The 26,081-nt window shown below is 39.6% G+C and overlaps 2 protein-coding genes across 4 annotated transcripts in view; both read right to left on the bottom strand.

Moving 5' to 3' along the window:
- Nucleotides 1-1,925: 1,925 nt before the first annotated feature.
- PHLDA1 (pleckstrin homology like domain family A member 1) lies at nucleotides 1,926-6,898 on the bottom strand. The gene is made up of 2 exons (XM_054055828.1): nucleotides 6,188-6,898; nucleotides 1,926-5,282 (listed from the first exon to the last, which is right to left on the bottom strand). The coding sequence occupies exon 1, from the start codon at nucleotides 6,655-6,657 to the stop codon at nucleotides 6,193-6,195; it is 465 nt and encodes a 154-aa protein (XP_053911803.1). The 5' UTR covers nucleotides 6,658-6,898; the 3' UTR covers nucleotides 1,926-5,282; nucleotides 6,188-6,192.
- Nucleotides 6,899-7,525: 627 nt separating this feature from the next.
- NAP1L1 (nucleosome assembly protein 1 like 1) overlaps nucleotides 7,526-26,081 on the bottom strand; it is a 34,290-nt gene continuing 15,734 nt past the window's right edge. For 2 of the 3 annotated variants that reach the window (XM_054072471.1, XM_054072480.1), the window contains exons 4-15: nucleotides 25,734-25,836; nucleotides 22,932-23,073; nucleotides 22,397-22,477; nucleotides 22,011-22,139; nucleotides 21,468-21,539; nucleotides 20,737-20,876; nucleotides 19,499-19,644; nucleotides 19,396-19,415; nucleotides 18,045-18,170; nucleotides 17,010-17,042; nucleotides 16,596-16,646; nucleotides 7,526-14,796 (exon numbers count right to left, since the gene is read on the bottom strand). In XM_054072471.1, the coding sequence (XP_053928446.1) occupies nucleotides 14,761-14,796; nucleotides 16,596-16,646; nucleotides 17,010-17,042; nucleotides 18,045-18,170; nucleotides 19,396-19,415; nucleotides 19,499-19,644; nucleotides 20,737-20,876; nucleotides 21,468-21,539; nucleotides 22,011-22,139; nucleotides 22,397-22,477; nucleotides 22,932-23,073; nucleotides 25,734-25,836 (1,079 nt within the window). In that variant the 3' untranslated portion in view covers nucleotides 7,526-14,760. The remainder of the gene's footprint in view (nucleotides 14,797-16,595; nucleotides 16,647-17,009; nucleotides 17,043-18,044; nucleotides 18,171-19,395; nucleotides 19,416-19,498; nucleotides 19,645-20,736; nucleotides 20,877-21,467; nucleotides 21,540-22,010; nucleotides 22,140-22,396; nucleotides 22,478-22,931; nucleotides 23,074-25,733; nucleotides 25,837-26,081) is intronic. The other variant, XM_054072484.1, reaches the window with a different exon arrangement.

Raw genomic sequence — 26,081 nt, forward strand, 5'->3', positions numbered from 1 at the left:
CTACTTGTCTTCAGCACAGAAGGCAAGAAGCACTGCTGTGAGCACTGTTCAACAGCCATGCAGCGTGTCCGGGGTCCTTACCTCACACATCAAAAATCTCCCAGAGGAAAGACAGAAAAAAAATTATCACAAACACCCATAATACTGTTTACAGCTTTGGAAAAAAAATTAAGCTTTTTCAAAAAGACTTAGGTTGACAGTCTTCACAACAGTTGATTTAAAAAAATAAATATGGTAGGTGAGGTATGTGATTTAGGCATTTTCTAGGAATGACTGAGATATTCCTACTTAGAAAGAGGCAGCCAAAGAAGTAAAAGCTTTTGTTTAGTTCTGATTTGGGTTCAGTTACAAAGCAAATTGTTCCATTTCAGCTGTGCTATGAATTCAATGAAACTGTAAAATCTAGTCTAGATTTTGTTTCAGAGGGGAAAGAAGATATTTAGATTAGTCTTCCTTCATATTTTATTTTACTTTGAAAACATAGGCATTGTTCCATCTTCTTATTATCTCCCCCTCATTTCACTGGAAAAGATGGAAAACCAGAATGTTAGTGTTATCCTAATCACACACCATCACTCCTGGCACAGATTATGGGCAAAGGTCTTGCTTCTGGGGTTTCATTCCTGCGTTTTCTAAACGGAAAAGGAGAAGTAGCCACCACCTTTGCAAAAGGTCAAAATCTGACTTAAGGCTGGAAAAGTTCCTATTGATTTCAATGGATTTTTAATCAGGCCCAGATTTTATTTCTGTACCTCACACTGATCCCTGACTTTCAGCATTCTTCCTACCCCACTTTGGATCAGGGACAACTTTTGAGAAAACCCTATTAAGACAGTATTCCCTATCAGGAAAATAATGGCTGAGTTTTTAGGACAATTTGGTACGTACCATGAGTATGCAGGCAGCCTTATTTTACATCCTTAGTCAAAACTTAAAGCAGAGAAACATATTTTTTGATGATCACCATTGTTGCAAGAGCAGAAACTGACAGATTACTAAATTCTTGTTCTACTATATTTATACCCTTACAGAGATACTTATTTATTACTTATTAAAAGCACGTAAGGGGCATCTCTAAAGCTGTAAGCAATGGTGGGGCTTGAATAGACAATAAATCCACTGATGCTTAATTGGTTTTTCAAAGCTGCTGAGCACCAAAGTGAGCTCTCTCAAGCCATCATTAAGCCACCATTTGTGTGTCAAATATTAAGTTCAAATGCCTGTATTTCAGGTATTTTCTGTTGCAAAGAGAACTAGTACTTGTTACAGTAATAACCTTCTTGTGGAAGAAGGCAATAGCCTTCTCCAGTGAAGGTGAACAGCACCAACAAGTCTAGGTCAATGCGCTGTATCACTGTGGAAGATGCTTAAAAATGAGGATCTGTTGCAATACAAATACACCTCCAGGGAGTTCAAGGTACCCGAACAGCCGCTGTTCTGTGGAGAGCTCGAAGCAGCAGAAGTCACTGTACGTTTTTCTTTTTGGACCACTTTCAAACTACTTGAAATTCAACCCCAGCACTTCAGATACATAAAAAAGAGCAAGAAGGCACATGTGATACTTCATTTTAGATTCCTAATGTCACACAGAGTGAGGCATTTATGGATAATTAGTGAGCCTAAAGTCTACATCCCAAAGATCTGTGGTAGGTGGACTGCGACTCCAAGCAGAGTATTACTAAACTCAGTAGTTCTGCGTGGGTGCTCACACATCACACACAGCAAGAAGCAAACCTGAGGACTCTGAGCCTCGTAATTAAGCTATGTATAAGGATTAATTGCAGCATTTTAAGTTAGTCTTTCCCTCAGAAGGGATCTACACAGGTTCAAAGCACTCCTCTTAGACATTGGAAAAGCTTAGATCAGGCTTTAACCATAACAGATAGGCTGCCAAACAACCATTCCTCCAACATATCAAGAGCTCATTCAATAGATACCTCTTTATTTGAAATGGAATGCATCTTGAAAAATATGAAAAATAAATCACATCTCTCAGAAATCATTTATGAGTCATATTTACACACAATTTTTTTTTTTGACGACACTGATATTTCTGCTCACAATAGGATATGCTAGAAAACATTTGGTACATCACTGCAGCTATAATTCAGAAGCTGGCATTTGCATATCATGAACCTTAAAAAAGAGGAAATACTTCAGGATGTCACAGAGACAACATCCACTCCATCTTCCCTTTCCCCCAGTTTCTAAATTTTCTTGGTCACCACAGCTTGGATTTTCTTGCCGAATCTGCCCCTTCATCACTTTTTCTTTTTAATTAAACCACATAATTTTGTCATCTTTACGAATCACTGGATCTAATTTCATAGCCATTGCTTACAAAGCAGAGACAGCATTTAACCAAGCAGCCCCAATGAAGACTCTGCAGTAGTAGAGAAGCAAGCCAAAAAAAGCCTAGAACTACCTCATTTATAACAACAAACAACTTCTTGGTCTAAAAATTACTATCAGTCAAAAAAATTCCATGGAATTCAGAGCGTGAGAAAGTTGTCAGATTGTCCATGTCAGACAATTTAGCCTTATTTATACTGACATGGCATGAGCCCCACGGTCTGACTGTCCCCAGGGTACCCCAGCCAATTTGTTCCCATTCAGTTTCCAAGAGACAGTCCGGAGGCGCAAAGGGAGATTTGATCTTTGCCCCCATCCCACAAACTCCTGCTGCAGGCAAGGAAACAGCCCAAGGTGGATTTTGTGACCTGACCATATCTCACACTAAGAGTCTGGCTGACACAAACGTTTTAAAAAGGTAACACTGCAGGCAATGACAACAGGCAAAAGTTTGTTGGTGAACTACATCAATCCAAATAGGTTTGAGAACATCCTTTGGACCAACTTAAAACAAGAAACGTTAAGGTTAAAGTGGGATGTTGGCCTTGAATGGGTGAAAAATTGCAGCAAATTCAAAATGAAACCTGACTTCTCAGATCTTAGTATTGGTTATAACACTAAAATTGTCTCTTGTTTTCCGAAGTACATATACTTCCAGAAGAGCAGTAAAATTTCAGCTTTAGACAGATCCATAGACTTCTGTGGCATTCAAGGGCTTCCATCTACTGAGCACAGAAGAATCTTCCTTCCCTAGAGAAGTACATGTCTGTGATCAAACAGGAATTAATTTTCATCAATTATATTTATCCTTCAGTAGGCTAAGACATATTTTAGTAGGTGAGATATCAGTGATACATCTGTATATCTGAAAAGGTGGATTAGTTACTCAGTAAACTGTAATTAATTACTCCAAAGAGAGAAGCCGAATTAGAAATTACAGTCTATTCTGAGTCTGACTAGCTCATTAGAGAATCCCCTTGCAGCTCTAACATCCAAGCATTAGCAGAATGATAATGGCAGATGTACAGAGATGTGAAAATTGGCTATTATGATTGCCAAGACAGTGAATCTAATCCTAGAAGATGCAGGGCACCTTCAATTTCAATTAGTCTCAAAGTAATAACTTTGTTAGAACAGCTGTAATCTACCACCCCATGCTCGTCATGCAACCTTGTCAAGGGCCAGATCAAAAAGCAGCACAAGGGAGTAACCACAGAGGAGTGCCAAGGCGGGCTTTGATTCTGCATCATGATGTGCTTTGCATGTCTAAGCTATGTGACCCCAGCACCTTGTGGCAAGGAACAAAAGACGATGGCTAAAAGAGATCTCGACAGGCCTAAGCTTAAATTTCGGGTATAGAAGAAGGGGCCATCACATGCAATAGCCAGTTCTGAGATCTTCCTTTGAGTGCCACTTCAGTCTTTTGCTTTTAACACTCACAGAAACAGCTTGAACCAAGAATGTAGGTTTTTTACAGTCAAGCCATGCCTCAGTTACACAAAGTCCTGGATGCGTGGCTTTTTAAAAGATGAAAGCCTTCTCCTCACCACAGCTAGTTAAAACAAAACAGCTCCGCAGCTGCAGCTTTTCACCTTGAACCAGAGATAACGGGCCACGTTTCTCTGTCCCCCATCTTACGAGCTCCCTGCTCAATTTAAAGCGGAGAACTGGGCTGTAGCAGCACATAACAAGAAATCACCCATCGCCTGAAAGGCCCTGTCCTAGAAAGCCCACCAGCCTACGCCTGGCTCCCTCCTCTGAACATCTCCAACCCGCTCTCGCCAGCATCAACAGCCAAACTCCCACTGACTTTCAAGAAGCAGAGGAAGACAAACCAGCTGTGCAATTAGCCCTTTGTTTTCCAACTTCATGGCTTTGTCAACATTTTTAGAGGCGAGATCACACACCTCTCTCAACATCTGACAGTGCCAAACACCACGATTAATCTAGTTTATCTCAGATAGAGAGCAACTTTCAGCTTATGAAAATTGTGACCAAAATTATCCGTTTGCACACTAAGACGTAAGTAAGATGGATTTTAACTAGAGGCTACTTTAATGCAAGACATTTAAAAACTGCCAGTGAAAAGTCAACAAAGATGAGAGCCTAGACCGCTTACGAACCAACTGTGCAGAGGGAGGTCTGAAATTGGACACTAAGGAATATTCATAAGCACTCTCATCTCCTGCCCTCCAGCCTAGAAAGAACAAGCACATAAAACGTATAACTGGAATCCAGCTGTGATCCTTGTATCATAAAAGTTGGTCATATTCCCCTCTGCTCATACATTAAACAGATGTTTTAATCTTGGAATGACTATCAAGGTTACTTTTTTGAATAACCACGCGTGAATAAGTTTTATCACATTCCACCATGAATAATATTTAAAAAAAAATAATTTAGAACCCAGATTATCATTATTGATGTCGTTAGAGAGAGGAGTTTTTGTATGCAGTATGGTTTTCAGCCAATTTCCAACGGACACATCACATTTTCCATGTTAGTGTATTTCAGCAAAAAGCAAAAAAACTCTTTGTCAAATCGCACACAGCCAAACTTTCAAGTTCCTCTAGGGAGCTAATATACACATCGTGTTTTCCTTTGCTTTTTGGACACGGCCTACATTCAGAAGTGTCTTGCAAACAAGCCTTTAAAACAAAACAAAACAAAAAACAACCCTAATAAATAAAATAAAATACATTAAAATAAAGTTACAGTACATCACGTCTCCTACAAGTCCCATCACACCAAAGGAGCCTTTCCAAGGTTCATAAATAATAGATTTGAAATGCTTCTCGGCACTGAGGGCGGCGAAGCAGCAACAGCGCGGCTGGGGTTCGGGTGGTCGAGCCGCTTCTCTCCAGTCCAACCCGCATCCCCGGCGCTTGCCCAGTCCGTGACTGATGCGGGTCCCGCTGCGTTATCTTCACCTGTAAGAAGAACCATAGAATCACCGGGTTGGAACAGACCCCTTGGATCATCGAGTCCAACCATTCCTATCTGCCACTAAACCACATCCCTGAGCATCTCGTCTGCCCGTCTTTTAAACACCTCCAGGGATGGGGACTCCACCATCTCCCTGGGCAGCCTCTGCCAGTGCCCAATGACCCTTTCTGTGAAAATTATTTTCCTGATACCAAGTCTGAACCTCCCCTCTCAGAGCTTGAGGCTGTTCCCCCTTGTCCTGTCCCCTGTCACTTGGGAGAAGAGGCCAGCACCCTCCTCTCTACAACCTCCTTTCAGGGAATTACAGAGAGCAATAAGGTCTCCCCTCAGCCTCCTCTTCTCCAGGCTAAACAACCCCAGTTCCCTCAGCCGCTCCTCGTAAGCCTTGTTCTCCAGCCCCCTCACCAGCTTCGTTGCTCTTCTCTGGACACACTCCAGAGCCTCAACATCCTTCTTGGAACGAGGGGCCCAGAACTGAACACAGTACTCAGGGTGCAGCCTCACCAGGGGCAGAATAACCTCCCTGAACCTGCCGGTCACACTGTTTCTGATCCAAGCCAAGATGCCATCGGCCTTCTTGGCCCCCTGGGCACACTGCTGGCTCACGTGCAGTCGGCCATCGACCAACACCCCCCCAGTCCTTCTCCTCCGTGCAGCTTTCCAGCCACTCTTCCCCCAGTCTGTAGCACTGCACAGGGTTATTGTGCCCCAAGTGCAGGACCCAGCGTTTGGTTCCGTTAAACCTCATGCCATCGCTCCAGCCTGTTCTCCAGCAGACCCACGCTTCCCCCCAGCTGAGTGTCGCCTGCCAGCTGGCTAAGGGCGCACCCAATGCCTTTATCCAGGCCACGGAGGCGGCAGGATGCCCCCGCGGTTCCCACGCCGGTACCTGCGCTAGGCGGAGTTGGAGGCGCTGCGGAGCCGCGGCCCGTGGGGCTGCGCCAGGTGCTGCTGCTTCTGCCGGGTGGAGCGCACGGCGAGGATGGCCTGACGGTTCTTGTACTGCACCATCTGCAGCGTGATCGCCGCGTTCCAGCCCTGCTCCTGCGCGCACCGAAAGTCGATCTCTTTTCCCTCGGCCATCACCACCGTGAAGTACACGTACTTGCCCTTCCGCTCCACGCAGTCCACCGTCTTCATGTTGGAGAAGTGAAGCTCCTTAATCTTGGCCGCCGGTTCGGCGGGCAGCGGCGGCTGCTCTTGCTGCTGCTGCTGCGGCGGCGGCTGCTGCTTGGGGGGGATGAGGAGCAGCCCCTCCTCGGTGAGGATGCAGCGCTTCTTCTTCCAGAGCTGCAGGAGCCCGTCGCTCCGCTTTTCCAGCACGCCCTCCTTCACCGCCTTGCAGCCGCTCTCCAGCATCCTTGCGGGGCGCAGCCGGCACCAGCCGAGCGCTCGCCGCCCCGCAGGACGCGGACGGGCTGCTGCTGCCGGGGCGGGCGGCGGAGGGCTTTTCCCTCCCCTCGCCTTTTGAACGAGCCTTTCCCACCCCAGAGTGACACCCAGCGGAAAAGGCAGCTCGGCTCCTCCCGCCGCCAGCGGGGAAGCCCGGGCGTCGGGAGCGAAGCGGCTGCCCCGCCCCGCCGAGCCCCGGGCACCGCGCAGCCCGAGGTGCTGCGGGAAGGGTTTGCTTCCCCGCCCGTTTAATAACCGACAGGCTAATGCAGGGATTGGTGTAACGATTCTAATGCTCCAAACCGCCCATTTGCTTTCCCCGGAGTATTCCGGCGGTATTTGTTCGGAACAAATTTCCTCAGCCTTCCCTCGGGGGGGAGGGGGGGGGGAACAGCAAAGAGTCCCCTCCTGTGTGTTTTTCATTCAAGTCCAATAAAACCAGTGCCGGTTTTCGGCAACACCCCGATATTTAAATAGTCATCGTTCCGCGGAACAAAGGAAACAGCCGGACACGTACAACAGCTTTATCCCTACCCTTCAGCCTTGCTCTCGGCTGCGCTAGGGCGAAGCGGCTTGTACTGTATGGATAAAATACACCCTTGCTCTGCACCAGTTTGATTGATGCCTAAAGAAAGCAAGTAACGGTATCATTTCTCAAAGGAAACGCTAGAACCTCATTAATTGGAAATTTTTAAAAAGAGGCAAAAATAAAAAAAAAAAAACCTGGCAAACGGCTAGGACCATTTTTCTTGTTGCCACACATTTGCTTGTAGTTTGGATTATCCCCTGAGGTTAGCTTGTGAATTAATTTACTCGAGTAGAAAAAATAGTGACCTAAGGTTAATAATAAACTATTTATTTTAAAAGCCCTTTGATGTGTCAGATGTAAATCAAAAGCCCACATAACCGAATTTGGCTGACAAAGCCAACGTCAGCTGAACTCTGGAGTATGAACGTCAGTTTCATACTCCATTTAAGAGCACATATTTTTAAAATATGTATTTAACATGGCCATAAAAATACAACCCTCCTCACAGCAATCTTGGCAGCTACGAGGCAGGTCATGCTGAATGCATAGGTCAGTGAGAGCACATGAGAAACAAAATCAACATTAATTATGGTTTTAATGGAGTTTGATAACATTTTTAAAAAAGTATTTCCTCGTAATCTTTTCCTCTTGAACTTCAAAGTTAATTTTAATAAATTGTTGAGAAGTAAACAATTAGGGTAATCACAGCAATTAAAACTACTTAGCTGTTTTACCTTTCCAGAGGTGACTGGCAGATGCCCAAAACAGTAATAACAGCAACTTGCTAGCCACAAACGGAACAGAAAAAAGGAGGTTAATATCTTAAACATCCACTGAGTAAAGAATAGCCCCTTCTCCATAGAGCTGATACTGTTCATTCTCACAAACATTTTATGTCTATTTTAAGAGGCACATGCTCTTTCGAAAGACCTAAGCACCACTCACGATTGTCTCTATCTGCAGTTCTCTGCCATTTGAACCTAAATTCCCCAGTGCAAATATTTGCATCTTCAGCTGTTAATGCGCATATACAAGGAGCCTCATGTACAGCTGGAGGGAGGTAAGAGAATCGCCTGCCTTTTCACCTGACGTTTTCTATCTACTTCTCCACTCCCGACTGTGTCACACTAGCAGAAACTTAATTTTCAACTTATCAAACTAGAACACACTGGTTAAAATATATTCATCTATACCAAACAACCTTATTAAAATACTAAGTGTATGTGAGGCATAGCATATTGAAATAAAACTCGCAGGAGACTAATTCCTAATAATTCACCTGTAGAGTTTTGTTTCCTGCTCCATTACTCTAAGCCATTGGCATTTGCTTCCAAGTCAATGCACTAATCAGTAGTACAGAAACTTGCCTAAGACTTTGGACTCCCACATATTATCCTGTAACAAGCATTCAAGATTTTTTTGCTTGTTCTCAGTACTGACAGTAATTTGTAATTAATCAAAGGGGAAAAGTAAGACTAGTGTGGAAGGCCAAAAGCTTTCATCAAATATACATAAGAAAGGGACTAAATCCATTCTACTTTGGCCTTCTATGACACAAAGTTCTCCAAAGTGTTGAATGTCAGATTTTTAACTCGGTTCTAAGCACTGATGAACACTCTGCTAATGTATAGACTCACAGCAAACGTTTATTCCCAGTGAAATTCACCTAAGCATGTGATCAGAAGTAAACATCCCAAAAATCCATTTAAATTTATACTCTAAAAGGCAACAAGTATTAACTGCTATTTAAAATAAACTACTCTACCAAAACCACCAAGTCAGTCAAGACCTAGGAGACCAGGGTGAGATTAAATACTGACAGTTCATTGATAAAAGTTAGTGTCCCAATTTAATTGTGCAGAACTTGCCAATAAAGGATAACCAACTTCATTTTCCTAGATGGAAGTCAAAACTGAACTACCTGAAGCATTGCTTACAGTAGTATTTCGAAAAAACACATTGAACACAGTAAAGCACACTACGTATCCCACTGAGATTTTACTTTACTTTTCTTTAAATATGAACTTAAACCACTGCAATTATATGTGTTCTGTGTTCGCTACTTGCCATCTGCATCGAAGTTTCACTATGAAGGTTTTGCATCCCTTCCTCCTGAAATATCTGATGTGCAGATGCCTCCTACTGTCAAACCTCAAGTACTACAACCTGGAAAAGCACTGAATCTGATCCTTCAAAGCCTATAGATCCAAGATGCCTTTTATTCCTTACAGAGTGTTTCCTTTTCCATGTTCAAAGTTGATACTGGTAACAGAAATGTTTGGTTGTCAAATACACTGATCTCCTATACCAAAAGGTCCCTAACTTAGACACTAGTGGAAGTTTTGTACACATAACCTTAATTAGAGACTAGTTATGGTAAGAGTAATTAAAGCATTCTTTTTAAACCCCAAAGCAAGTTAAACATTGTTTTGGGAAGCCACAGTAAAAGACTAAAATGCTCATAATTTTACTAGCGTTCTCCTGGTTAGCAAACCTGCAGATAGCAGCTTGACACCAACTATTAGGTTGACATGGATGCTAAACCTACCCTGCGGGACAACCCTTAAAATCTCATCATTTCTTCCATTACAGAGCAATGACTAGAACTGGAAAACAGTTAAGAGGGAAACATAAAGGAAATATGAGTGGGTCACGACCAGACAGAAGGAAAATGAAGGAAAAAGTTGTCAAAGATTGAGAAATATATGACAAATAGATTGCAATATGCAATTAAAGAAATTAGTAAGTGGTTACTTGTTAAAAGTATTTTCTTGACCTTTACCATTTCCCAGTAATTTCACTGAACTTGCTGCCAAGCGAACACTTAAGCACTGGACCTGTGATCTGGGGAGCAAACTTTTCCTTTTAGGAACTCCATCTCACAGATACCTGTGAACTGGGTACCCCACAGTGAACTGGGCATAAATAGATGAAAGATTTACTGTGACTATCAGCTGCATAGCCCCATTCCTGCTAACCCATGGCAGAATCCAGTGAAGCAACTGTGTACAATGCACAGACTACTGGCACTGCAGCTTCTCCAGCTTGGCTTCTCTGGAGTTCTTAAAGTTATCAAAAAAGCACTTAACGCTTAGATACATATTATAGAGCAAAGCCGGTCTGAAAGAAGGCTTAAATGATCTGATGTGCCGAATAAAACATGCTATGAGTTCAGAATATGCAAACTGCTTCTCATCAACTGCAGGGTAAGCATGAAATCTGGGCAGATACAACACCTGAGCATACAGAAGCACAGCTCGCAACAGCTAAGTTCTGCCACCCCCACACACTCCTTGTGCACCCAGCTTCTGGAATACACCAAGCAGACTGAAATGTGGAATAGCTTATCTTTTGCTTGGCATGCTGTCTTGTCTGCTTTATTTTTTCCTGCAAAAGCTGAGAGACAGGCCACATGGAAGATACTAGCTCTTGAGCTAGCGTGGAAGATGCTAGCTCTCACAGGTCTAACAGAACTTAAAGAGTGACAAGACAAATGTCATCCAACATGCCATGTGGGCGAACTTCCAAACCCTCTTGACAGCACGCAGAAGTAAGGCTTACTGTTTCCAGTACATACATATATATGTTCGCTTTAGGTAGGCACGAGCAATTAAAAATCATTACTTCAACACCCTCTTGAAAACCTGCAGGGCATCAGTTCATCTCACACAGAACTACAGTTAAGAAAGAAACCCCAGTGTGGTAGCAATGATTTCTGATCTGTACAATAAAGTCTTGGGCCGGAGGAAGCTATATTTGTACAAAGTTTAGCATTTTTTCTCTTTAAGTCATGGAGTATGTGAGCACAATCCTCCCCAACACAAGGAACCTGAGAAGCAGCTGCTGCACAGACACCTTTGGAAACTGGACATGTCTGGCAGACATGCACAAATGGGTGATTAGTTTAAATTCCCTATTGATTTCTGAATCTGGTCTATACCAGTGGCCCCTAAAACAAAGGGCAATTACCAGCTTGAAGACAAAGATGAACACATTCAATTCCTGCAGCTTTCTACATTCTGTTCGGTTTGGTTATGTTTTGGGTTTTTTTTTAAAAATTATTTAATTAATAAAACCATGTCAAAGTAAAAACATCTGCTACATAGCTTAGGAAACATCAGTTTCAAGAATCCAATTAAGCATCTGAGCTTATGAAGCTAGTTAGCTCTAGAAGACATTGGTAAGAAGTGTGGCTATGTATATTGTTTGAATAAGCCATGGTAACATTTCTAACATTGCCCTTCTCCAGAAAACACAACTTGGGAATGCTAAGCTTAAATCTCGTATACTACTTTTAGGATACTGTTCTGTTGGGTTTTCTTTATGTTAAAGTTTTACCAGACAGGAAAACTCTTCAGTGCTAATGTAATCTAATCTACATTTGCTTAAAGTGTAGAATTACCAAAAAGCACCTCTCTCCATTAAGCATAAGCTCCGAGTACTCCTCCACCTCACAGTCTGTTACTTGTCCTACCTCTTTCCTCACCAACTCACCCTTTTCCCCTAAGATACTTCTTCCTTCAACACAGCAACCAAAACTGGACAGAAGATATAATTTATACAGGTCTTAAATTTTGGTGCAGTACTGCAACATGTGACCAAGAAATCCTATTTCAGTGACACATCTTCCTAACCTGAACTTGTTAACAAGGTAACATATTTTCCGCAAGTCTAAATGAACAGTTTCCTCTACAGCTGCTATAAATTAACGAGAAGTGAAAAGAATGAGTCACAATACTCCAATCAATGTTTAAAGTTTAATGTTCCTGCTACATACTGCCTTTCAGAATGCTAAACAAGAGTGTTGTTGATCACAAAACTATGTTAAGCACCAAAACAGTTTTTATTTAACTGACGCCCTAAGAACTGGCACCTCAATTTGTATGATTATATCCTTCCTTTTGCTGCAGTCTGGAGAGCACAAGAACTGCTCATTTACAACTAGCAAGTCAATCTAGAAAGAAGCTTGCCAATATCTGTTGACAGAGATGGATTCATGGTTCTCCATCTTGCAGGCTGCAAATGAGTTCTGACATCTACGAACTCTTTTCAAATATTGTATCCCATTGTATGATATAAAGATATTAATGAGAAAGCAACTGAAACACAAGCTATATTTCTTATGAACAGTGGCTTCTGAAATTAATCAGACAACTTTTAACAGTGCTTTCTTTTTTTCAGATACAATAGCCAGATGCTGCTAGTAAAAACGGGCTAGATCTAAGCAAGGACTTCAGATACTTTTCATGTCTGAAAGTATGTACCCTCAAGCCCTGTATTAATGACTGCTCAAGCTCTTAACATATCAGTTTATTCTCCACATGCCCTGAATCTCAAGTTTAAACTTAATCCTGGGAGACATTCAGAGAATAGACCAAATGACACCCAAACACATGGCAGAGTCAGGTGCCTCCAAGGATAAGCATATTCTGTCAGGATTTATGTCATCACAAGAACACAACACAAGGACATCTACCTTAACACACAACTACCAGAGAACGTGATGTTAGCTTTTCATTACTGTATTTTTCTATTATCTGCAGGCTACCTAAAAAACACCTAAGAGCACAGCTTTGACAGTACTGTTATATATACAGATATAGACAACAAGAGCTCCTTCTCCCACATCCATGAATATCTGGAGGATAAAGATGAAGCCTGACAAGGATTCTGAAATTAAGCTGTGTGGTATTTAAGCCTTACAGGAATAAAAAACGTAACAAAAAAGTTTAGTCAGAGCATACTAGACCTTCTTCGTCTCAGGAAGGTGGGGGGGAAGGCTGAGAAGTCAGAAGGGCACTTGGGATACCTTATTCTGTATTACTTAACCCCCAAGAGACATGCTAGAGGAACCCTTCTACCAGCCCCATCCTCAAGTGGCTGTTGCCTCTGGCTTGCTCTGCTCTTTTCAAACCTTCAACCCTTTATGGCTAAATTAGTAATCGGTGGCAAGACAAAAAGAGGAAAAGCATAGCTACTGCAGAAACAGATCCATGGCTACGCTGGACATTTCTTTCCAAGCTTGTGAGGACTTTCCCATCCCTCAGAATTACCTAAAACCTTACTTAGAAGATCAGAACTTCTATAGTTATGTCAAGGACAAGACTGCACAGAGTACAGCAGCATGTTACTGAGTGAGAAAACTCAAATGGAAGACAGTCTGCAATCTCTTCAAGTTGACTGTATTCAATTCCACATCTCACCTCCATTGCTAGGCTAGAGGCAAGGTTAAGTATGAGGAAGACCACCTACTCCATATGCTTCAACTGACAATGAACATCCAATATGGAAAAAGTACAAATCAGAACAAGCAAACTTAAATGTAGTAAACAGAAGACTGGGTGAGGGATTCCTTGAGATTTGTTTCATCCTCTGTAGATGCTGGATACAGTAAGTATAAACTAGAATACAGCTAAGTGTTCTAGCGCTCCCTTAGGCTGCACGGTAGATTTTGTTCAGGACAACCTAACTCTGCCTACACAGACTGGAAATCCAAGGCACCCTTCTTGCCTCAAGATTTCATACTAATAACCAATGCCTTAGTCAGGCACAGCAATACTGAAGTCCTTTATCAGATCTAGCCCCACTTCTAAAAACTTGTCTTCTCAAGATGGCAGTGTTGACCAATCACTGGAACACCTAGCTTAGATTCACAAGTATTACTGCAAATGGAAAAGAATGGATCAAACTCTCCAACTACTGTGTTTTCTTTTTTTAAAATGCTACATAATTTACTTTTCAGTAACTCTCAACTTTTGTTTCTAGTGAAAAGTGAACTGCAGCATGAAAGATATGCCTTACCAGTTTACACATGCAGATACACACATCATAATAAAACAAGACTAGCTTCTGAAAATACTAGGTTTTATTCACACCCCAGAGGTAAACAATAACCTTAATATGATGACTAGGTTTCTTTTGTAGATCACTATGTCACATAAAATACAAAACCGATAGCATCAACAAGCTGACAGTTATGAACTTTTAATGTGGTCTCGTTGGAAATTAAACAAGTTATACTAGTCTTCTCAAGTAGTCAAACCCAAAATGCATCATCTCCTAGTTAGTACAAGTCAACTGCCATTTCTATAACAAGGTAATGAAGGCACAGCTAGTGCAAGCAGACTTAAACCCGTTCAGACTACTGGGCTGAAAAATACTTTGGTTGGTTCTTCAGGAGAGAGTTTTCTCTAAACAAATATTGGTCTCAAGTTAACAGTTCTGATAATCTTCACAGCTGCAGTCTAATAGCTACATAATAAAGACTTCACAAGAACCAAACTATGTAGCAATGAATTAACATTCATGCTTTAGGGAATTTACTGCATTCTACATATTGGCAGAAAATTATACTGTTAAAATGCTAGGTAGATTGAACCTACATTTTAAACTGGTTCTTATGTGTTTGAACTCTTTTTTTTTTTTTTAACAAACTGGTTACTTAATTCTACCAAGATACAAAACATAAGGCTGTAAGTAACTAATAGTTGTGTTTAGGCTATTACAGTGCAGGTAATCCTCAAGGCCACATACACACTGCTTCACTGCTGCTTGCATTCTGCTGGATTTTGATCCTTCTGTTGAGGAAAAAAAGGAAAAATCAGTTTACATATATCGGTGTTTTAGAAGAACTATTAATATTGCTAAGCATACTTTCTCAAGTTCCAATATTCAACTTCTTCCTCCATCTTTTCCCTTAAAGTACTTGCCTAGTATTAGTAATTCTGCTGTCTTTGGATGTGGCAACATCCACAATGCATTTATTTTGTCTTTGTTAGTGCATAGGTATGATCCAGAACAAAAATCGGTTCAGAACTAAGTGTAGTGGTACACTCTGAAAGACACTAAAACCAAAAAAGGAGGAGAGTTATGCACAATAATAAAGAATGTGGCTCAGAAGCAGCATCCAGGCCTTTTAGGCCTTTTACACAGTTTAAGGCAAAAGAAACTTCCTATGTTCAGTAACAAGGGGATGGCCTCACTCCAGAAGCCAGTGCAGACCAATGTGATATAACACCAATCATAGTACGTTCTCAACACTCTGTGAACATCTTTTGCCATTAATTCCAGTTGTTAGAACACTCTAACATGGAAAATTTCTTCTCTTATATTGAAACAGACAACCAAAAATACCTCACAGTAATATGGGAATTTAAGGAAAATACTTTTTGGGGGCACAGATCAGTAGCAAGTTTGACTCCACTACCTTAGTCTGGATAGCTGTGCTAGGACCACAGTGCTTTAAAAAATTTAGCTGGCTTTCAGCCTGTGATCAGCTTACAGATATGTATTCTTTAGTCAATATGCTGTAGTACCACTATTGCCTCTAGCACTTTGGCTGTTCTCTCTGAAACTGAGTATACAGAGCCCTTTGCTCTTCTAGGCTAAAGAAACAATAATCTGAAATGGTGAAAAGAAGCCCATCTTGCAGCTGTTTCATTTTTATCCCAAAACTTTTTTGACTAGGAAGCAATTTGAGTACACTACAGCAGACAAAACATCACCAACAGGGTGTGCATTTTGATTAATAGTTCTATACCCTCCATCTTTCTAGGTAAAATGCTAAGATTGTGTAATTCTTTCAACAGTACTTTGATTGTAGCTCAAATCATTCCTACTGAAAAATATACTGCTTCTTCATCATACATTGCGAGTGTATCTTGCAGCAGAAATTTTTAGTTCACACAGACTTGATTTTCATGACTGCAGCTTTCACCTACCACCATCAGATGATTTCAGGTGGTCAAACGTGCGCTTCCCTGAGCCAAGAAAAAGCTATGAACTGAGTGGCTCACCATCACTTTTCCAGAGAACTGAGCCCGACTTGTTTTTTGGCCTTCCCACAGAATAAGAAAGCTCAGTTACTCTTGGGTGTTCACATTTTAGTACTTGGCTGCAGTTGCATTCCTAAACCTTGACTTCTGCTACCTCAAGCAATAAGAGGTTTGCTTGTCATCTACTCCGAAAAAGCCTCAGTTTTGTACTGTCCTGGGAAATTCTGTGCCAGAATCAGTTTGTGACAAGTTCCCAAAAACTGAACCTGGATTAGTCAAGTGCATGTCCATAAAACCATTACAGAACTTTTTCATCACTAGCAGAAACTTGCTGCAAGACAGGTTTACAGAAACCCAAGCCTGACTAATTTCAGTGCTCAAAGCCAAAAGTTACTTCTACAAAATGATTTTTGTAGGAAGAATTTTTTAAAAAGTTGCTTTACCAATGTTAGTCCTGAAACAGCCTCAGCCAAAACATACTCACCATAGGAGCTATTGTATTAAGTATTTAACTTAAACTAAAAAATCAAGATTAAATCTACATGAATTTTTAAGTGTGTATATGCATACAGAAACTTAAAACATTCTTTTTCATTCCTTACTTTTGGGTCATAATCAGGATCATTTTCTTCATCTGCTTCTTCTTCACCCTCCTGAAAGAAAACATCTGGTTTTATTTCTTTGGCTTATATACATTCAGCTTCCTGAACCAATTTTCAAGAAAATTAGTTTATACTCTTAAATACATTAATTACCACTTGAAGCTATACATATTTTATTAGTTTGTGCTGCACAAAACACAGCTTTTGACATCAGTTACAGCTTAATTCGTAAGATACTTTAGGTTTGTCTTAGTTTAGTTTTGCTGAGTTTTTGTATGAAACTATGCATTCTATCTTACTTTTACATGTAATACTTAAACTTAGTGTCCAGAACATTCAAAAAAACCAAAGTAACTTATTCCAGATAAACTACAAAAGGGAAACCATTTAAATCAAGGCCACCTGCCCACTTACCTCATCATCTGCCTCTTCACCTTCTTCATCATACTAGGAAAGAAAACAAATGGTTGATAGTCATAAATGCAGCCATTTATGGGTCAAGTAGAGCCAGATAATTCAAGCAAATGCCAGAGACTCCATTGTATTGTGCTCTAAGAGAACTTCCTACATCTGACTAAATGCTTTCTGCATCAACGTAAACAATGTTAAATCTCTAAGCTACTCTCTGGTAGGGAAAAACTGTTTATCTTAAGTTCCTTGTGTGCAACAGTGAAAGACCTTATTAGACTGTGATAACACTTCCGGCCAGCAGGGCGTCTCAAAGCCTAAGGAATCCTGTATAGTCAGTCACTTCCCTTTCCCACCTCCCCTAGCCTGGCTTTGGGCTAAGGGCTACTACCATTTTACACTCTAAAGATTCATTTTAAGGCAGGACTTATCTTACCCCAATCAACTGGTTGAACTGTCCTTGTTAGTGCAGAGGCAAAGGAGAGAAAATATTTTACCCATCAACAGTTCAGAGGTCTAGTGTTCTGTTTTTCAGCTTTAAAGCACTTAATTCAAGCTTTTGCAGAGCTTTCTTTGAACATCTTGGCATGCTTTGGATGTGCTTATCTATCATTTTCTAAGACTGAACTCCTGAAAGGATCAGGCTTGGATCTCAAGGAACTTAGTAGCCTAGTATGACTATAAAAACAAAGAGGAGCCTTACCAGCTAGACAAATAGACTAATTTGTTCTCTGGCAGCTCATTACGGTTCTACTAAAGTATTGAGTATGGCACTTTAGCAATGCCTTATACACAAAATTCAACTCAGACATCCTCTAACCATTCATCTTCTACCACTACTTTTGAAACAAAACTCTGAAGTCATTACTTCAAAGATTACTTTCATGCTGCTCTTTACTGAACACTGTATGAAGCTCAGCTGAAAGTAATGCTGACATACCCCATTCTACGGATAACATTATAATAAGTCAAAAATTACCCAAAGTCTTTAAGCAGCATTATTTCAAAGTTTATAGTGTTTTGCAAGAACATTAAACTTACATCATCGTCATCATCATCTTCAATAGCTTCTCCTGTGAAGTACAATACTGATCGAGGGACTATACGTTCACGCAAGAAATGACCTATTTCAAAGTCTGCAGTAAGGATTGCCTCAGCATCATCATCCTGTATAAAAACAACATTATTTCCTAAACCATAAGCTGATAACTACATTTGACAGAAAACCACAACTTGCACAGATTTTGATGTGGTCACATTCATACAAATGCCATTATACTGACTTTTTTGGTCCAGGACTTGGTTTATAGAATTGAAATTGTGGAGTCAAATTCTACACTTTAAACAGCTTACTTGCATTATGCAGGACGGAGAGGTCATTTCCTTCAGTTATTTTAGTTATACAAAATTCTGAAGTTTATTCTTCCCTCACCCCCAACTTGCCTTTGTTTTAAGTAGAAAAATTGTTTAATAACTCCCACAGATTTTCAGTTCACGCACACAATAACCAGAAGAACTAAACAATAACCAGGTAAGTCTATGCAATTAAAGATTTTGCAAGCTATCTCTGAGTCCTACTGTGAGTAGTCTGCACTATTCCCATGAAGGAAACCATTGTGAAGCATCTGAACACCTAAAAATGCTCCTAACACCCCTGTTTTCATTCCTTTTGTTTACACATCAAGTGTTCTGCTATCTTCCATCCGAGATGTTGTCTTCAATCCAAAAAGCTTGGCTTTTTTTTAACATCATGAACATACAGCTTTTGGTGTCCATGCCAACTAGAGTTCTAACAGAATGCTTCTGGAGGCTTTAATCAGATTTCTCACTCAAGCGCCGTGATTTATTCAGCACAGAAATGTTTTGGGTAGTTTTCCTCCTTATAAAAACATAGCTTATTGCCAAAGAGTTTTCTACTTGTGAGCACACAGAAGAGTCAGCTCTTGCAGTTTTCTATTCTTGTTTTATTACTTTCTCCAACAGTTAAATAGCTGGGGAATTTTTTAACATAATAAAATGCAAATCAGATATGTGCAGCCATTAGAGAAGATGATCCAAACAATGCCCAAAGGGAGAGACTAACACCACAGGGTATTAATGAAGACCGCTGTATTTGTACAACTGTTCACAATTCACAAGGAAGCTTTGAGGAAGGGTAAGGTCTTATGGGTTATTAACCTGAATTTTACCATCCAACTCAACAAATACTTCTAACAAAGAAAACTCCAGTACTTACTATTCATCACAAGTATTCTTAGTTAAATACAGGAACAGTTAAAGCTGAAGCTGTTTAACAAATTCCCAAACAATTTCAACAAACTTTTTATAGAAAGGCATGAAGTCTTCTACTGGTGTTTCCCCCCACCCTTTTATATTAAATAAGCCAACTCACCATGTCTCCATTTTCAGGAACTGTAGGAAAAAAAAGAAGAAACAAGTGAGGAAAGCGCATACAATATTTCAAGTTAATGCAGACAAACTAAAGTTCAGTTTACCTTCAGGAGGACTAAAGAAGTTGAAGAAAGAGTCGTTGGAAACAGTTTTTGTTACTGTTCTAACTGTTCCACGTCCCTTATGTTTCTGCTTCTTCTTAATGGTTTTCAAAGTAACGTTCTTTCCTTTTTTCCAGTCTATTTGGCAACTGGAGAGGAAAGAAACAAGAAAAACTAGCTGCAACTTAATAACATTCCCCTTGTTACAGACACCTACTGAGACTTATCACAACTGCAAAGGATACAGTGAATATAAAACATTGTGGTAGTAATTACGAAGTGCTAACTTTTCATTAGTTTATATTTTTCAGACCAAAACTAATGGGTTCATCTTAGCATTGAAGCTTTTGGTTGTTTTTCAGTTGTTTGTGGGTTTTTTTGTATTCTGTATTTGTTGGGGTTTTTTTTAACTCCATGCTCTTAAATCATGCCCATAAGTTTGTCTGACACAGAATTCTGGACACATGTAAATGAAGAAGTCACGTCAAAAAGACCATCCACACGTGCAGAGGTTTGGTTAGATTCCTTTAAAAGATTCAAAAGAAGGGGATGAGTTGTTTAGGGATAAGAGGCTGTCTTAGTTAAAACACAAAACAAACACTAGGAATAAATCATTTTTACAGGAGCAGAGATCATCTTATGGTGACCTCTAACAAGATTTATGCTTTTCATAGTCCAGACTGAAGAAGACAAAACAGTCTGAAGCTGCTCAGGCACTTAAGACTAAATCTTAACAGGACATGTGCAGAAATTATGTTAACTAAGTGTGAAATGAAGTGGTAGCAATAGGACAAGAGGTAATGGTTTTAAATTTAAAAAAAGGTTAGATTCAGACTGAAAAGGAAGATATTTTCTGCAATGAAGGTGGTGAAGCACTGGAACAGGTTGCCTGCAGAGGTGGGTAGATGCCCCAACCCCTACAAACATTCAAGGTCAGGCTGGATGGTGCTCTGAACAAGCTGATCTAGTTGAAGATGCCCCTGCTCATTGCAGGGGAGTTGAAATAGATGACTTTTAAAGGTCTCTTCCAGCCCAAGCCATTCCATAATAAAATATATAGTTTTATATATTCTGTTGAAGTTACTGAAAAACACTAAAAAAATCTACTCCAATCCAGCTGTTCACAAGGTATTAGGTAGCAATATCTTTCCCTGCACCTTCTCAAGATGCTTAAGTCTACAATTGGATAATGCTAAGGAAGAAACTGCTACATTGCCTAGAAGTTATTTATTAGCACTTACCCTGTACAACCCATAATTTCTGGTCCATCGAAGGAGAAGGGATCAGAATCATCTGGCTCTGACCTCATTCTATATGTCTTTGTCAACACTTCATTCGTGAAGTAGTCATTTGGTTCAAAATGAAATTCTAGTGTGAAACTCTTAAAAAGAATTTTAGAGCAACAACTTCAGCAATTTGGTCACATACACCTTTAACTTCAATGTACCCAAAATCCAAAATAAAAAACATATACAATGGAACATATCCACCTCTACAAATATTGAAATAGTGCACAGATAAAACTTATTCTGGTTGTACAGCAAATCTTCAAATATTTTCATTTACCAAGTTGATCTTGTGCTTATTATTTAATATAGTAGTTGCAGTAAATGCACAAGATCTCCCAGTGCACAGCTTTCTTGGTGCTAACAAAGATAAACATTAAAACTTAGCGAAGTACCCAGTTTCTGACAAGGAAATTATATCCTATTGTAACAGTACCCGAGATATCAAGATTTAAAGGTGAAACAGTCAGATATTAAGACCAAGTTATTAACTCATCAGCATTTGAACGTTAAATTAATTCATACAATACTGCAAGACTGGTATGGGTCCTTGTATTATTTTTCAGAAGACAAGAAGCAGCTGCATATTTCTCATGATTGCCATAAGACAATTTGCTATCACAGACCATGTTACTAATATAAAAGTCTTAACACAAAAATAATCTTGTTTAATAAGTTAAACTAACCATAGGCTGTCCAACTTCTGAAAATTTCACTTTTATATCTTTTAAGTGTTTCAGGATAGGTTCATCATGTTCCTATAAAGAAAAAAATTCATTCAGTTGTCATAACATTAAACTGTACACAGATATAAAATCCTGCAGTGATAAAAAGCCGTATTTTTAATGAGTTTTTCATAGGACAAGAACCTTGTTCCAGTACTGAAATATATTCATGAACATCACCAGCAGATGGCAACAACGGCTGTACAGTTTCCACTGCAGTACATAACTTATATCCACACAAACACCTAGTTTTTAGCAGTATCTAATACATCTCATACACACATTCTCAAGCACAGAAAATATATTAGTAAGGCAAAATAACTTCAACAAATAACAGTAAGAAGGTATTTCAGAGTGCTCTGTGCTCTCAGTTAAATGAAGTACAGAAGACATGCAAATACTTCTTCCATTTTTGCTCTCCTACAGGCACATCAAGTAATGTATTATCTCTACTCCCTTCCTAAACACTAACACAACTTCAAACAAGTCTGGGCCACTACCTACCTGAACCATATCACTGAGCAAGTCCACATTCTTAAATACTGTAAGCCAAAACTCAGGAATTCCTTTAGGATCTTCTTTTTCTTCATCTTTTTTTTCCTCTTCAAGCTTGGCTTTCTCTTTCATTTCCTCCTTGATAGAATAAAAATGTTAGTTTTTCTTGATTTTATAAGGGCACCCACAAGGTCCATTTACAGTTTTATGTTGATACCAGTATAGATCAAATTTCACGTGCACACTTCAAGCAATCATCAAGAATTATTATCATTACTATAAGCAAGTAATAATCACTATTATAAGCGCCCATTTGTTTAAAAAGATATTTACTGTGTTGGATTTTGTTTCATGCTAAGATTCAGACATTGACAAGAACTGATTAAGATACTCACTGAAATTTCTTCTTCGACATCTGCTTTCCATTCGCATTCTTCCTCTGTAGGTTCATAAATGGCGTTGATGATTTCACTTCGCTGGAAGATTAAACCAAGAATGTTTTCACATTTCCTAGTCATGCAACCAGCAATGCCCTAACCAATAAATTCCTAACTCTAAAGCTAGGCAATCAATGATACGTTAACTACTTTTCCAAACTTTTTCTTTTGGCCCTAGAAGATTACTCAGCAGTTACAAGCTTTTCAACATACTAAAATAACCAAAGTTCCAGAAAGGTTACAACACCATCTGACACGTATCTACTCAATTAACAAGATGAGTCCTGGTATATTGAAATGATTTTGGTAACCATGGAACAGACTGAATCTTTCCTCCCCTTAATCTTAGCTGATATTCACATGGACAGTAAAATTAATTGAATGGGCACATACAAGACTGAAGTAATTCAGAACGTGCATAAGCTTTCAGCTTATGTTCATTTTGTGTTTTAGCTAAAGCTTTTAAGTACAAATCAGATTAGCATTAAAATACCTTGTCAAATAAGGGCTGATAGAGAGCAGCATACTTTCTTTCCAGCTCATGAACTTCCTCATAGAACTTTGCTTCTATCTGTGCACACTGAACTTGAAGGTTCTTGAGAGCATTCACACGTCTTTTAACAACCTTAGGCAAGCTGAAAAATTCAGTGATAGAACAGTTACTAATATTGCATTCTAAGCACACATTGACCCCTCCTTAACCAGTCCCCTTGCAAGTTCACCAACTTGCATCAGAACTGATTTTAAACTCTATTTTAAGCTTTAGAAAACTGTACAAGTCAAGCTATGACCCACTGCACCATGCAGATTGAAACTGTTAGTACAGGCTCTTAAATTGAGGCTTAACCTCAGTTAGAACCAGAGCATTCCAAACACTTGGGTCAATCATGAGATAAACTTCTGCAATAAAATTTCATACTAAAACCAAGATTTACATTACCACCAAGCAGCATAGTAAATTCATATGATTAAGCATAATTAACAAAGGTCTTATCACGAACTGGCTTGGTTTTACAAAAGAAAGTTCAAGACGATTGAGTTATTCTTCACTAAGGAAGTTAATCTTAAAAATTTACATTTTTGTTTCACTGAGGAAAGTAGCTGGTAATACTGTCTTCTAGCATATTAATTGTCATGCCCAAAGCGAGCCAGAACTGTTTTGCTATAGGAACCACTGTATTATACCTGTGTAAAAGGAAAGCAGCTTATCCAATCCTCATTATAAATACTTCTCGGCTACAACTCTAATACTAGTTTCATTTAGTAAAATATGCTAACACAGATCTACTGTTAGGATAGGAAGTTACCTACATCAAGGCTAACAGCAAGATCCATGGGGTAGACTGCTGACAGCCTCAACTGCCTGTAAGGTTTGCGAAAACCTAGCATATGGCTGCAGAAGATTACTATGTTAACTTCTCAAATTCATTTTATTTAAGCAATTGTGTCATGTTATTTAGAACACAGCAATAAACAATGGCTTTTAATTGTTAGGAATAGCTCCAGGTTAGATGAAATAACCAACAATATTTTAGCTTAATTAAACACTAAGCTAAACACTGAACGCCTACATTAATTACTAAAGTTATCTTACCTCTGTTAGGTAGGACAAGCACATATTCCAACATCCTCATTTACTCTAACATGCAGAACCCTCCTCCCCAGTGTCTTTACGCTCAACATGAATATGCTGTTTCTGGTTACTATGATAATATGCATATCATCATTAAAGCGAGATTCCACTTAACCTTCCAATTTGGAACAAAGTACATCTGCTACACAAACAACCAAAACAGCTTAAATTTAGTCACATACACTCATAAATGGTTGATAACATCCTTTTACTCTGATATTTTTCCAAAAGTTAGTCAAGTCAACCTTGCTGTAATTTTACCTTCAACTATAACATCAACTAATAGCAACTCAAGTAGCAAGTTCACTTAGTTCCAGAAGAAAGTGTTAAGGAAGAAAATCAGCACGACCACAGAGATACAACAACTGTACACTTAATGCCTGATGTGTATATATGCAGAAAGAGTACTGGTCCTAGCAACTGCATGTAAAGCACGAAACTTCTAAGAGATAGTGCCATACATGCAGCATGTCTGATTCCAGTATGTCAGAGTAAAGAACTAGACAATATCTATTAGAGAATCTAGAATCTTTTGCATGTGTCAAAGTTGCGTTTCATTACAACCCATGCCAACTAGTTCAAATTTCACAGTCTATACTATCACTTGCTTTATAAACTCTCTACTTTTAAAAAAAAAGTTAAGTAGTTTCATGAAAGAGATAGATAGCTCTTACCAACTAAATCCAAAATGGAGAAGCAGACCAAGAAACCTGAACTGGACTGCAGAAGTAAAACAATGGCAAGCCTGAGCAGACCTGGAACCTATTTAGTTTCCTACCAGCTTATGCCCCTAGTCCCTTAACAGCACACTTAACAGGCTTTTAGGATTCTAGATTCCTGCTGATTTCTGCACCACCTCAGTGTCTAGACTGTAAATAAATAAGCTGAAAATAATATTTGGGAAGACATGTGAGAGGCACCTGTAAAGCGTGGTTAAGTCAGCATGCATATGCTGAGAATCTGCAGGCTCAAGTTACATACAGTTATTTTCATATTACAAGTTAGTCAAGCATTGGGTACAGTGGCAAAGTTTGCAATTCTTTTGTGACAGAGAATGCACTACTGTACTTAGAAATAATGAAGAAATGGTACAGTATCTTAGGGAGTAGCCGACTAGAAGAATGCCACGTAAATCAATGCTACCACTTTTGCCCACTTCTTACGACCTGAAAGATTAGTAGAGGTTAATGAACATCTGTTGAAAAAAAGAAAAAATATTGGGTTTTAGAAAGCCTGCAATGCACAGTACCCAGAAGCAAGAGAACGTGGGTACCCTTTGACTCCATGATCTTTCTTGAGCCAATATTTATTGGGGAAGGCTCTTAGTTAAATGGCCTTTTCTTCCATGCTACCCTCTGTAACAGAAAAGTGGTATGAGTAGCAGCAGTAACAACACCTGTTACTCAGTAGGTGCCTCAGGTAAAGTCCACAGCAATGTAGGATCCTATCACAGCCAGGCCGGTCAGCACCTTAAATATTTTAGTGTTCTTTTCTTCATAGAAGCCCAAATAAACTCTTCAAGTTTGAGATGCACTACATGTTTTATTAGTTTTCCTGCTATCTGAGCATAGTGGTTTATGACTATTAGTGCTACAAACAATATTGTTCAGAAAGCAAAAGAACCATATCTACAACTCTGCTCATACTGAACAAATACTGTACCTTTCTATATATCCTGTAGATGTTCCTACCAGACCATCAAGTCTTTCCTGCAGGGCTGCAAGAATCTGTGGATTTTGCATCATTTGCACAGTCAACTGCCGAGCTAAATTAAAAAAGAAAATTGTTAAGTGCAAAGTGCATCTTTTAGACTTATCTTGAAAGAAAACTTGCTTAAATACCACAAAACAGCAGTACATTTACTATACACAACTTGTAGAAAGATTACTCATTAGAGTAGTCTGACATATTATTGACTACAAGAATATCAGTACTAGGCCCTTGTAGTCCATCACCTACATCTTTATAAAGCAATTTGTCGAAATGGAAAACCTGTTCCAAACCACAAGG

This window comes from Cuculus canorus, chromosome 1 (assembly GCF_017976375.1).
Source record: "Cuculus canorus isolate bCucCan1 chromosome 1, bCucCan1.pri, whole genome shotgun sequence".
In the NCBI taxonomy this organism is placed as follows: domain Eukaryota; kingdom Metazoa; phylum Chordata; class Aves; order Cuculiformes; family Cuculidae; genus Cuculus; species Cuculus canorus.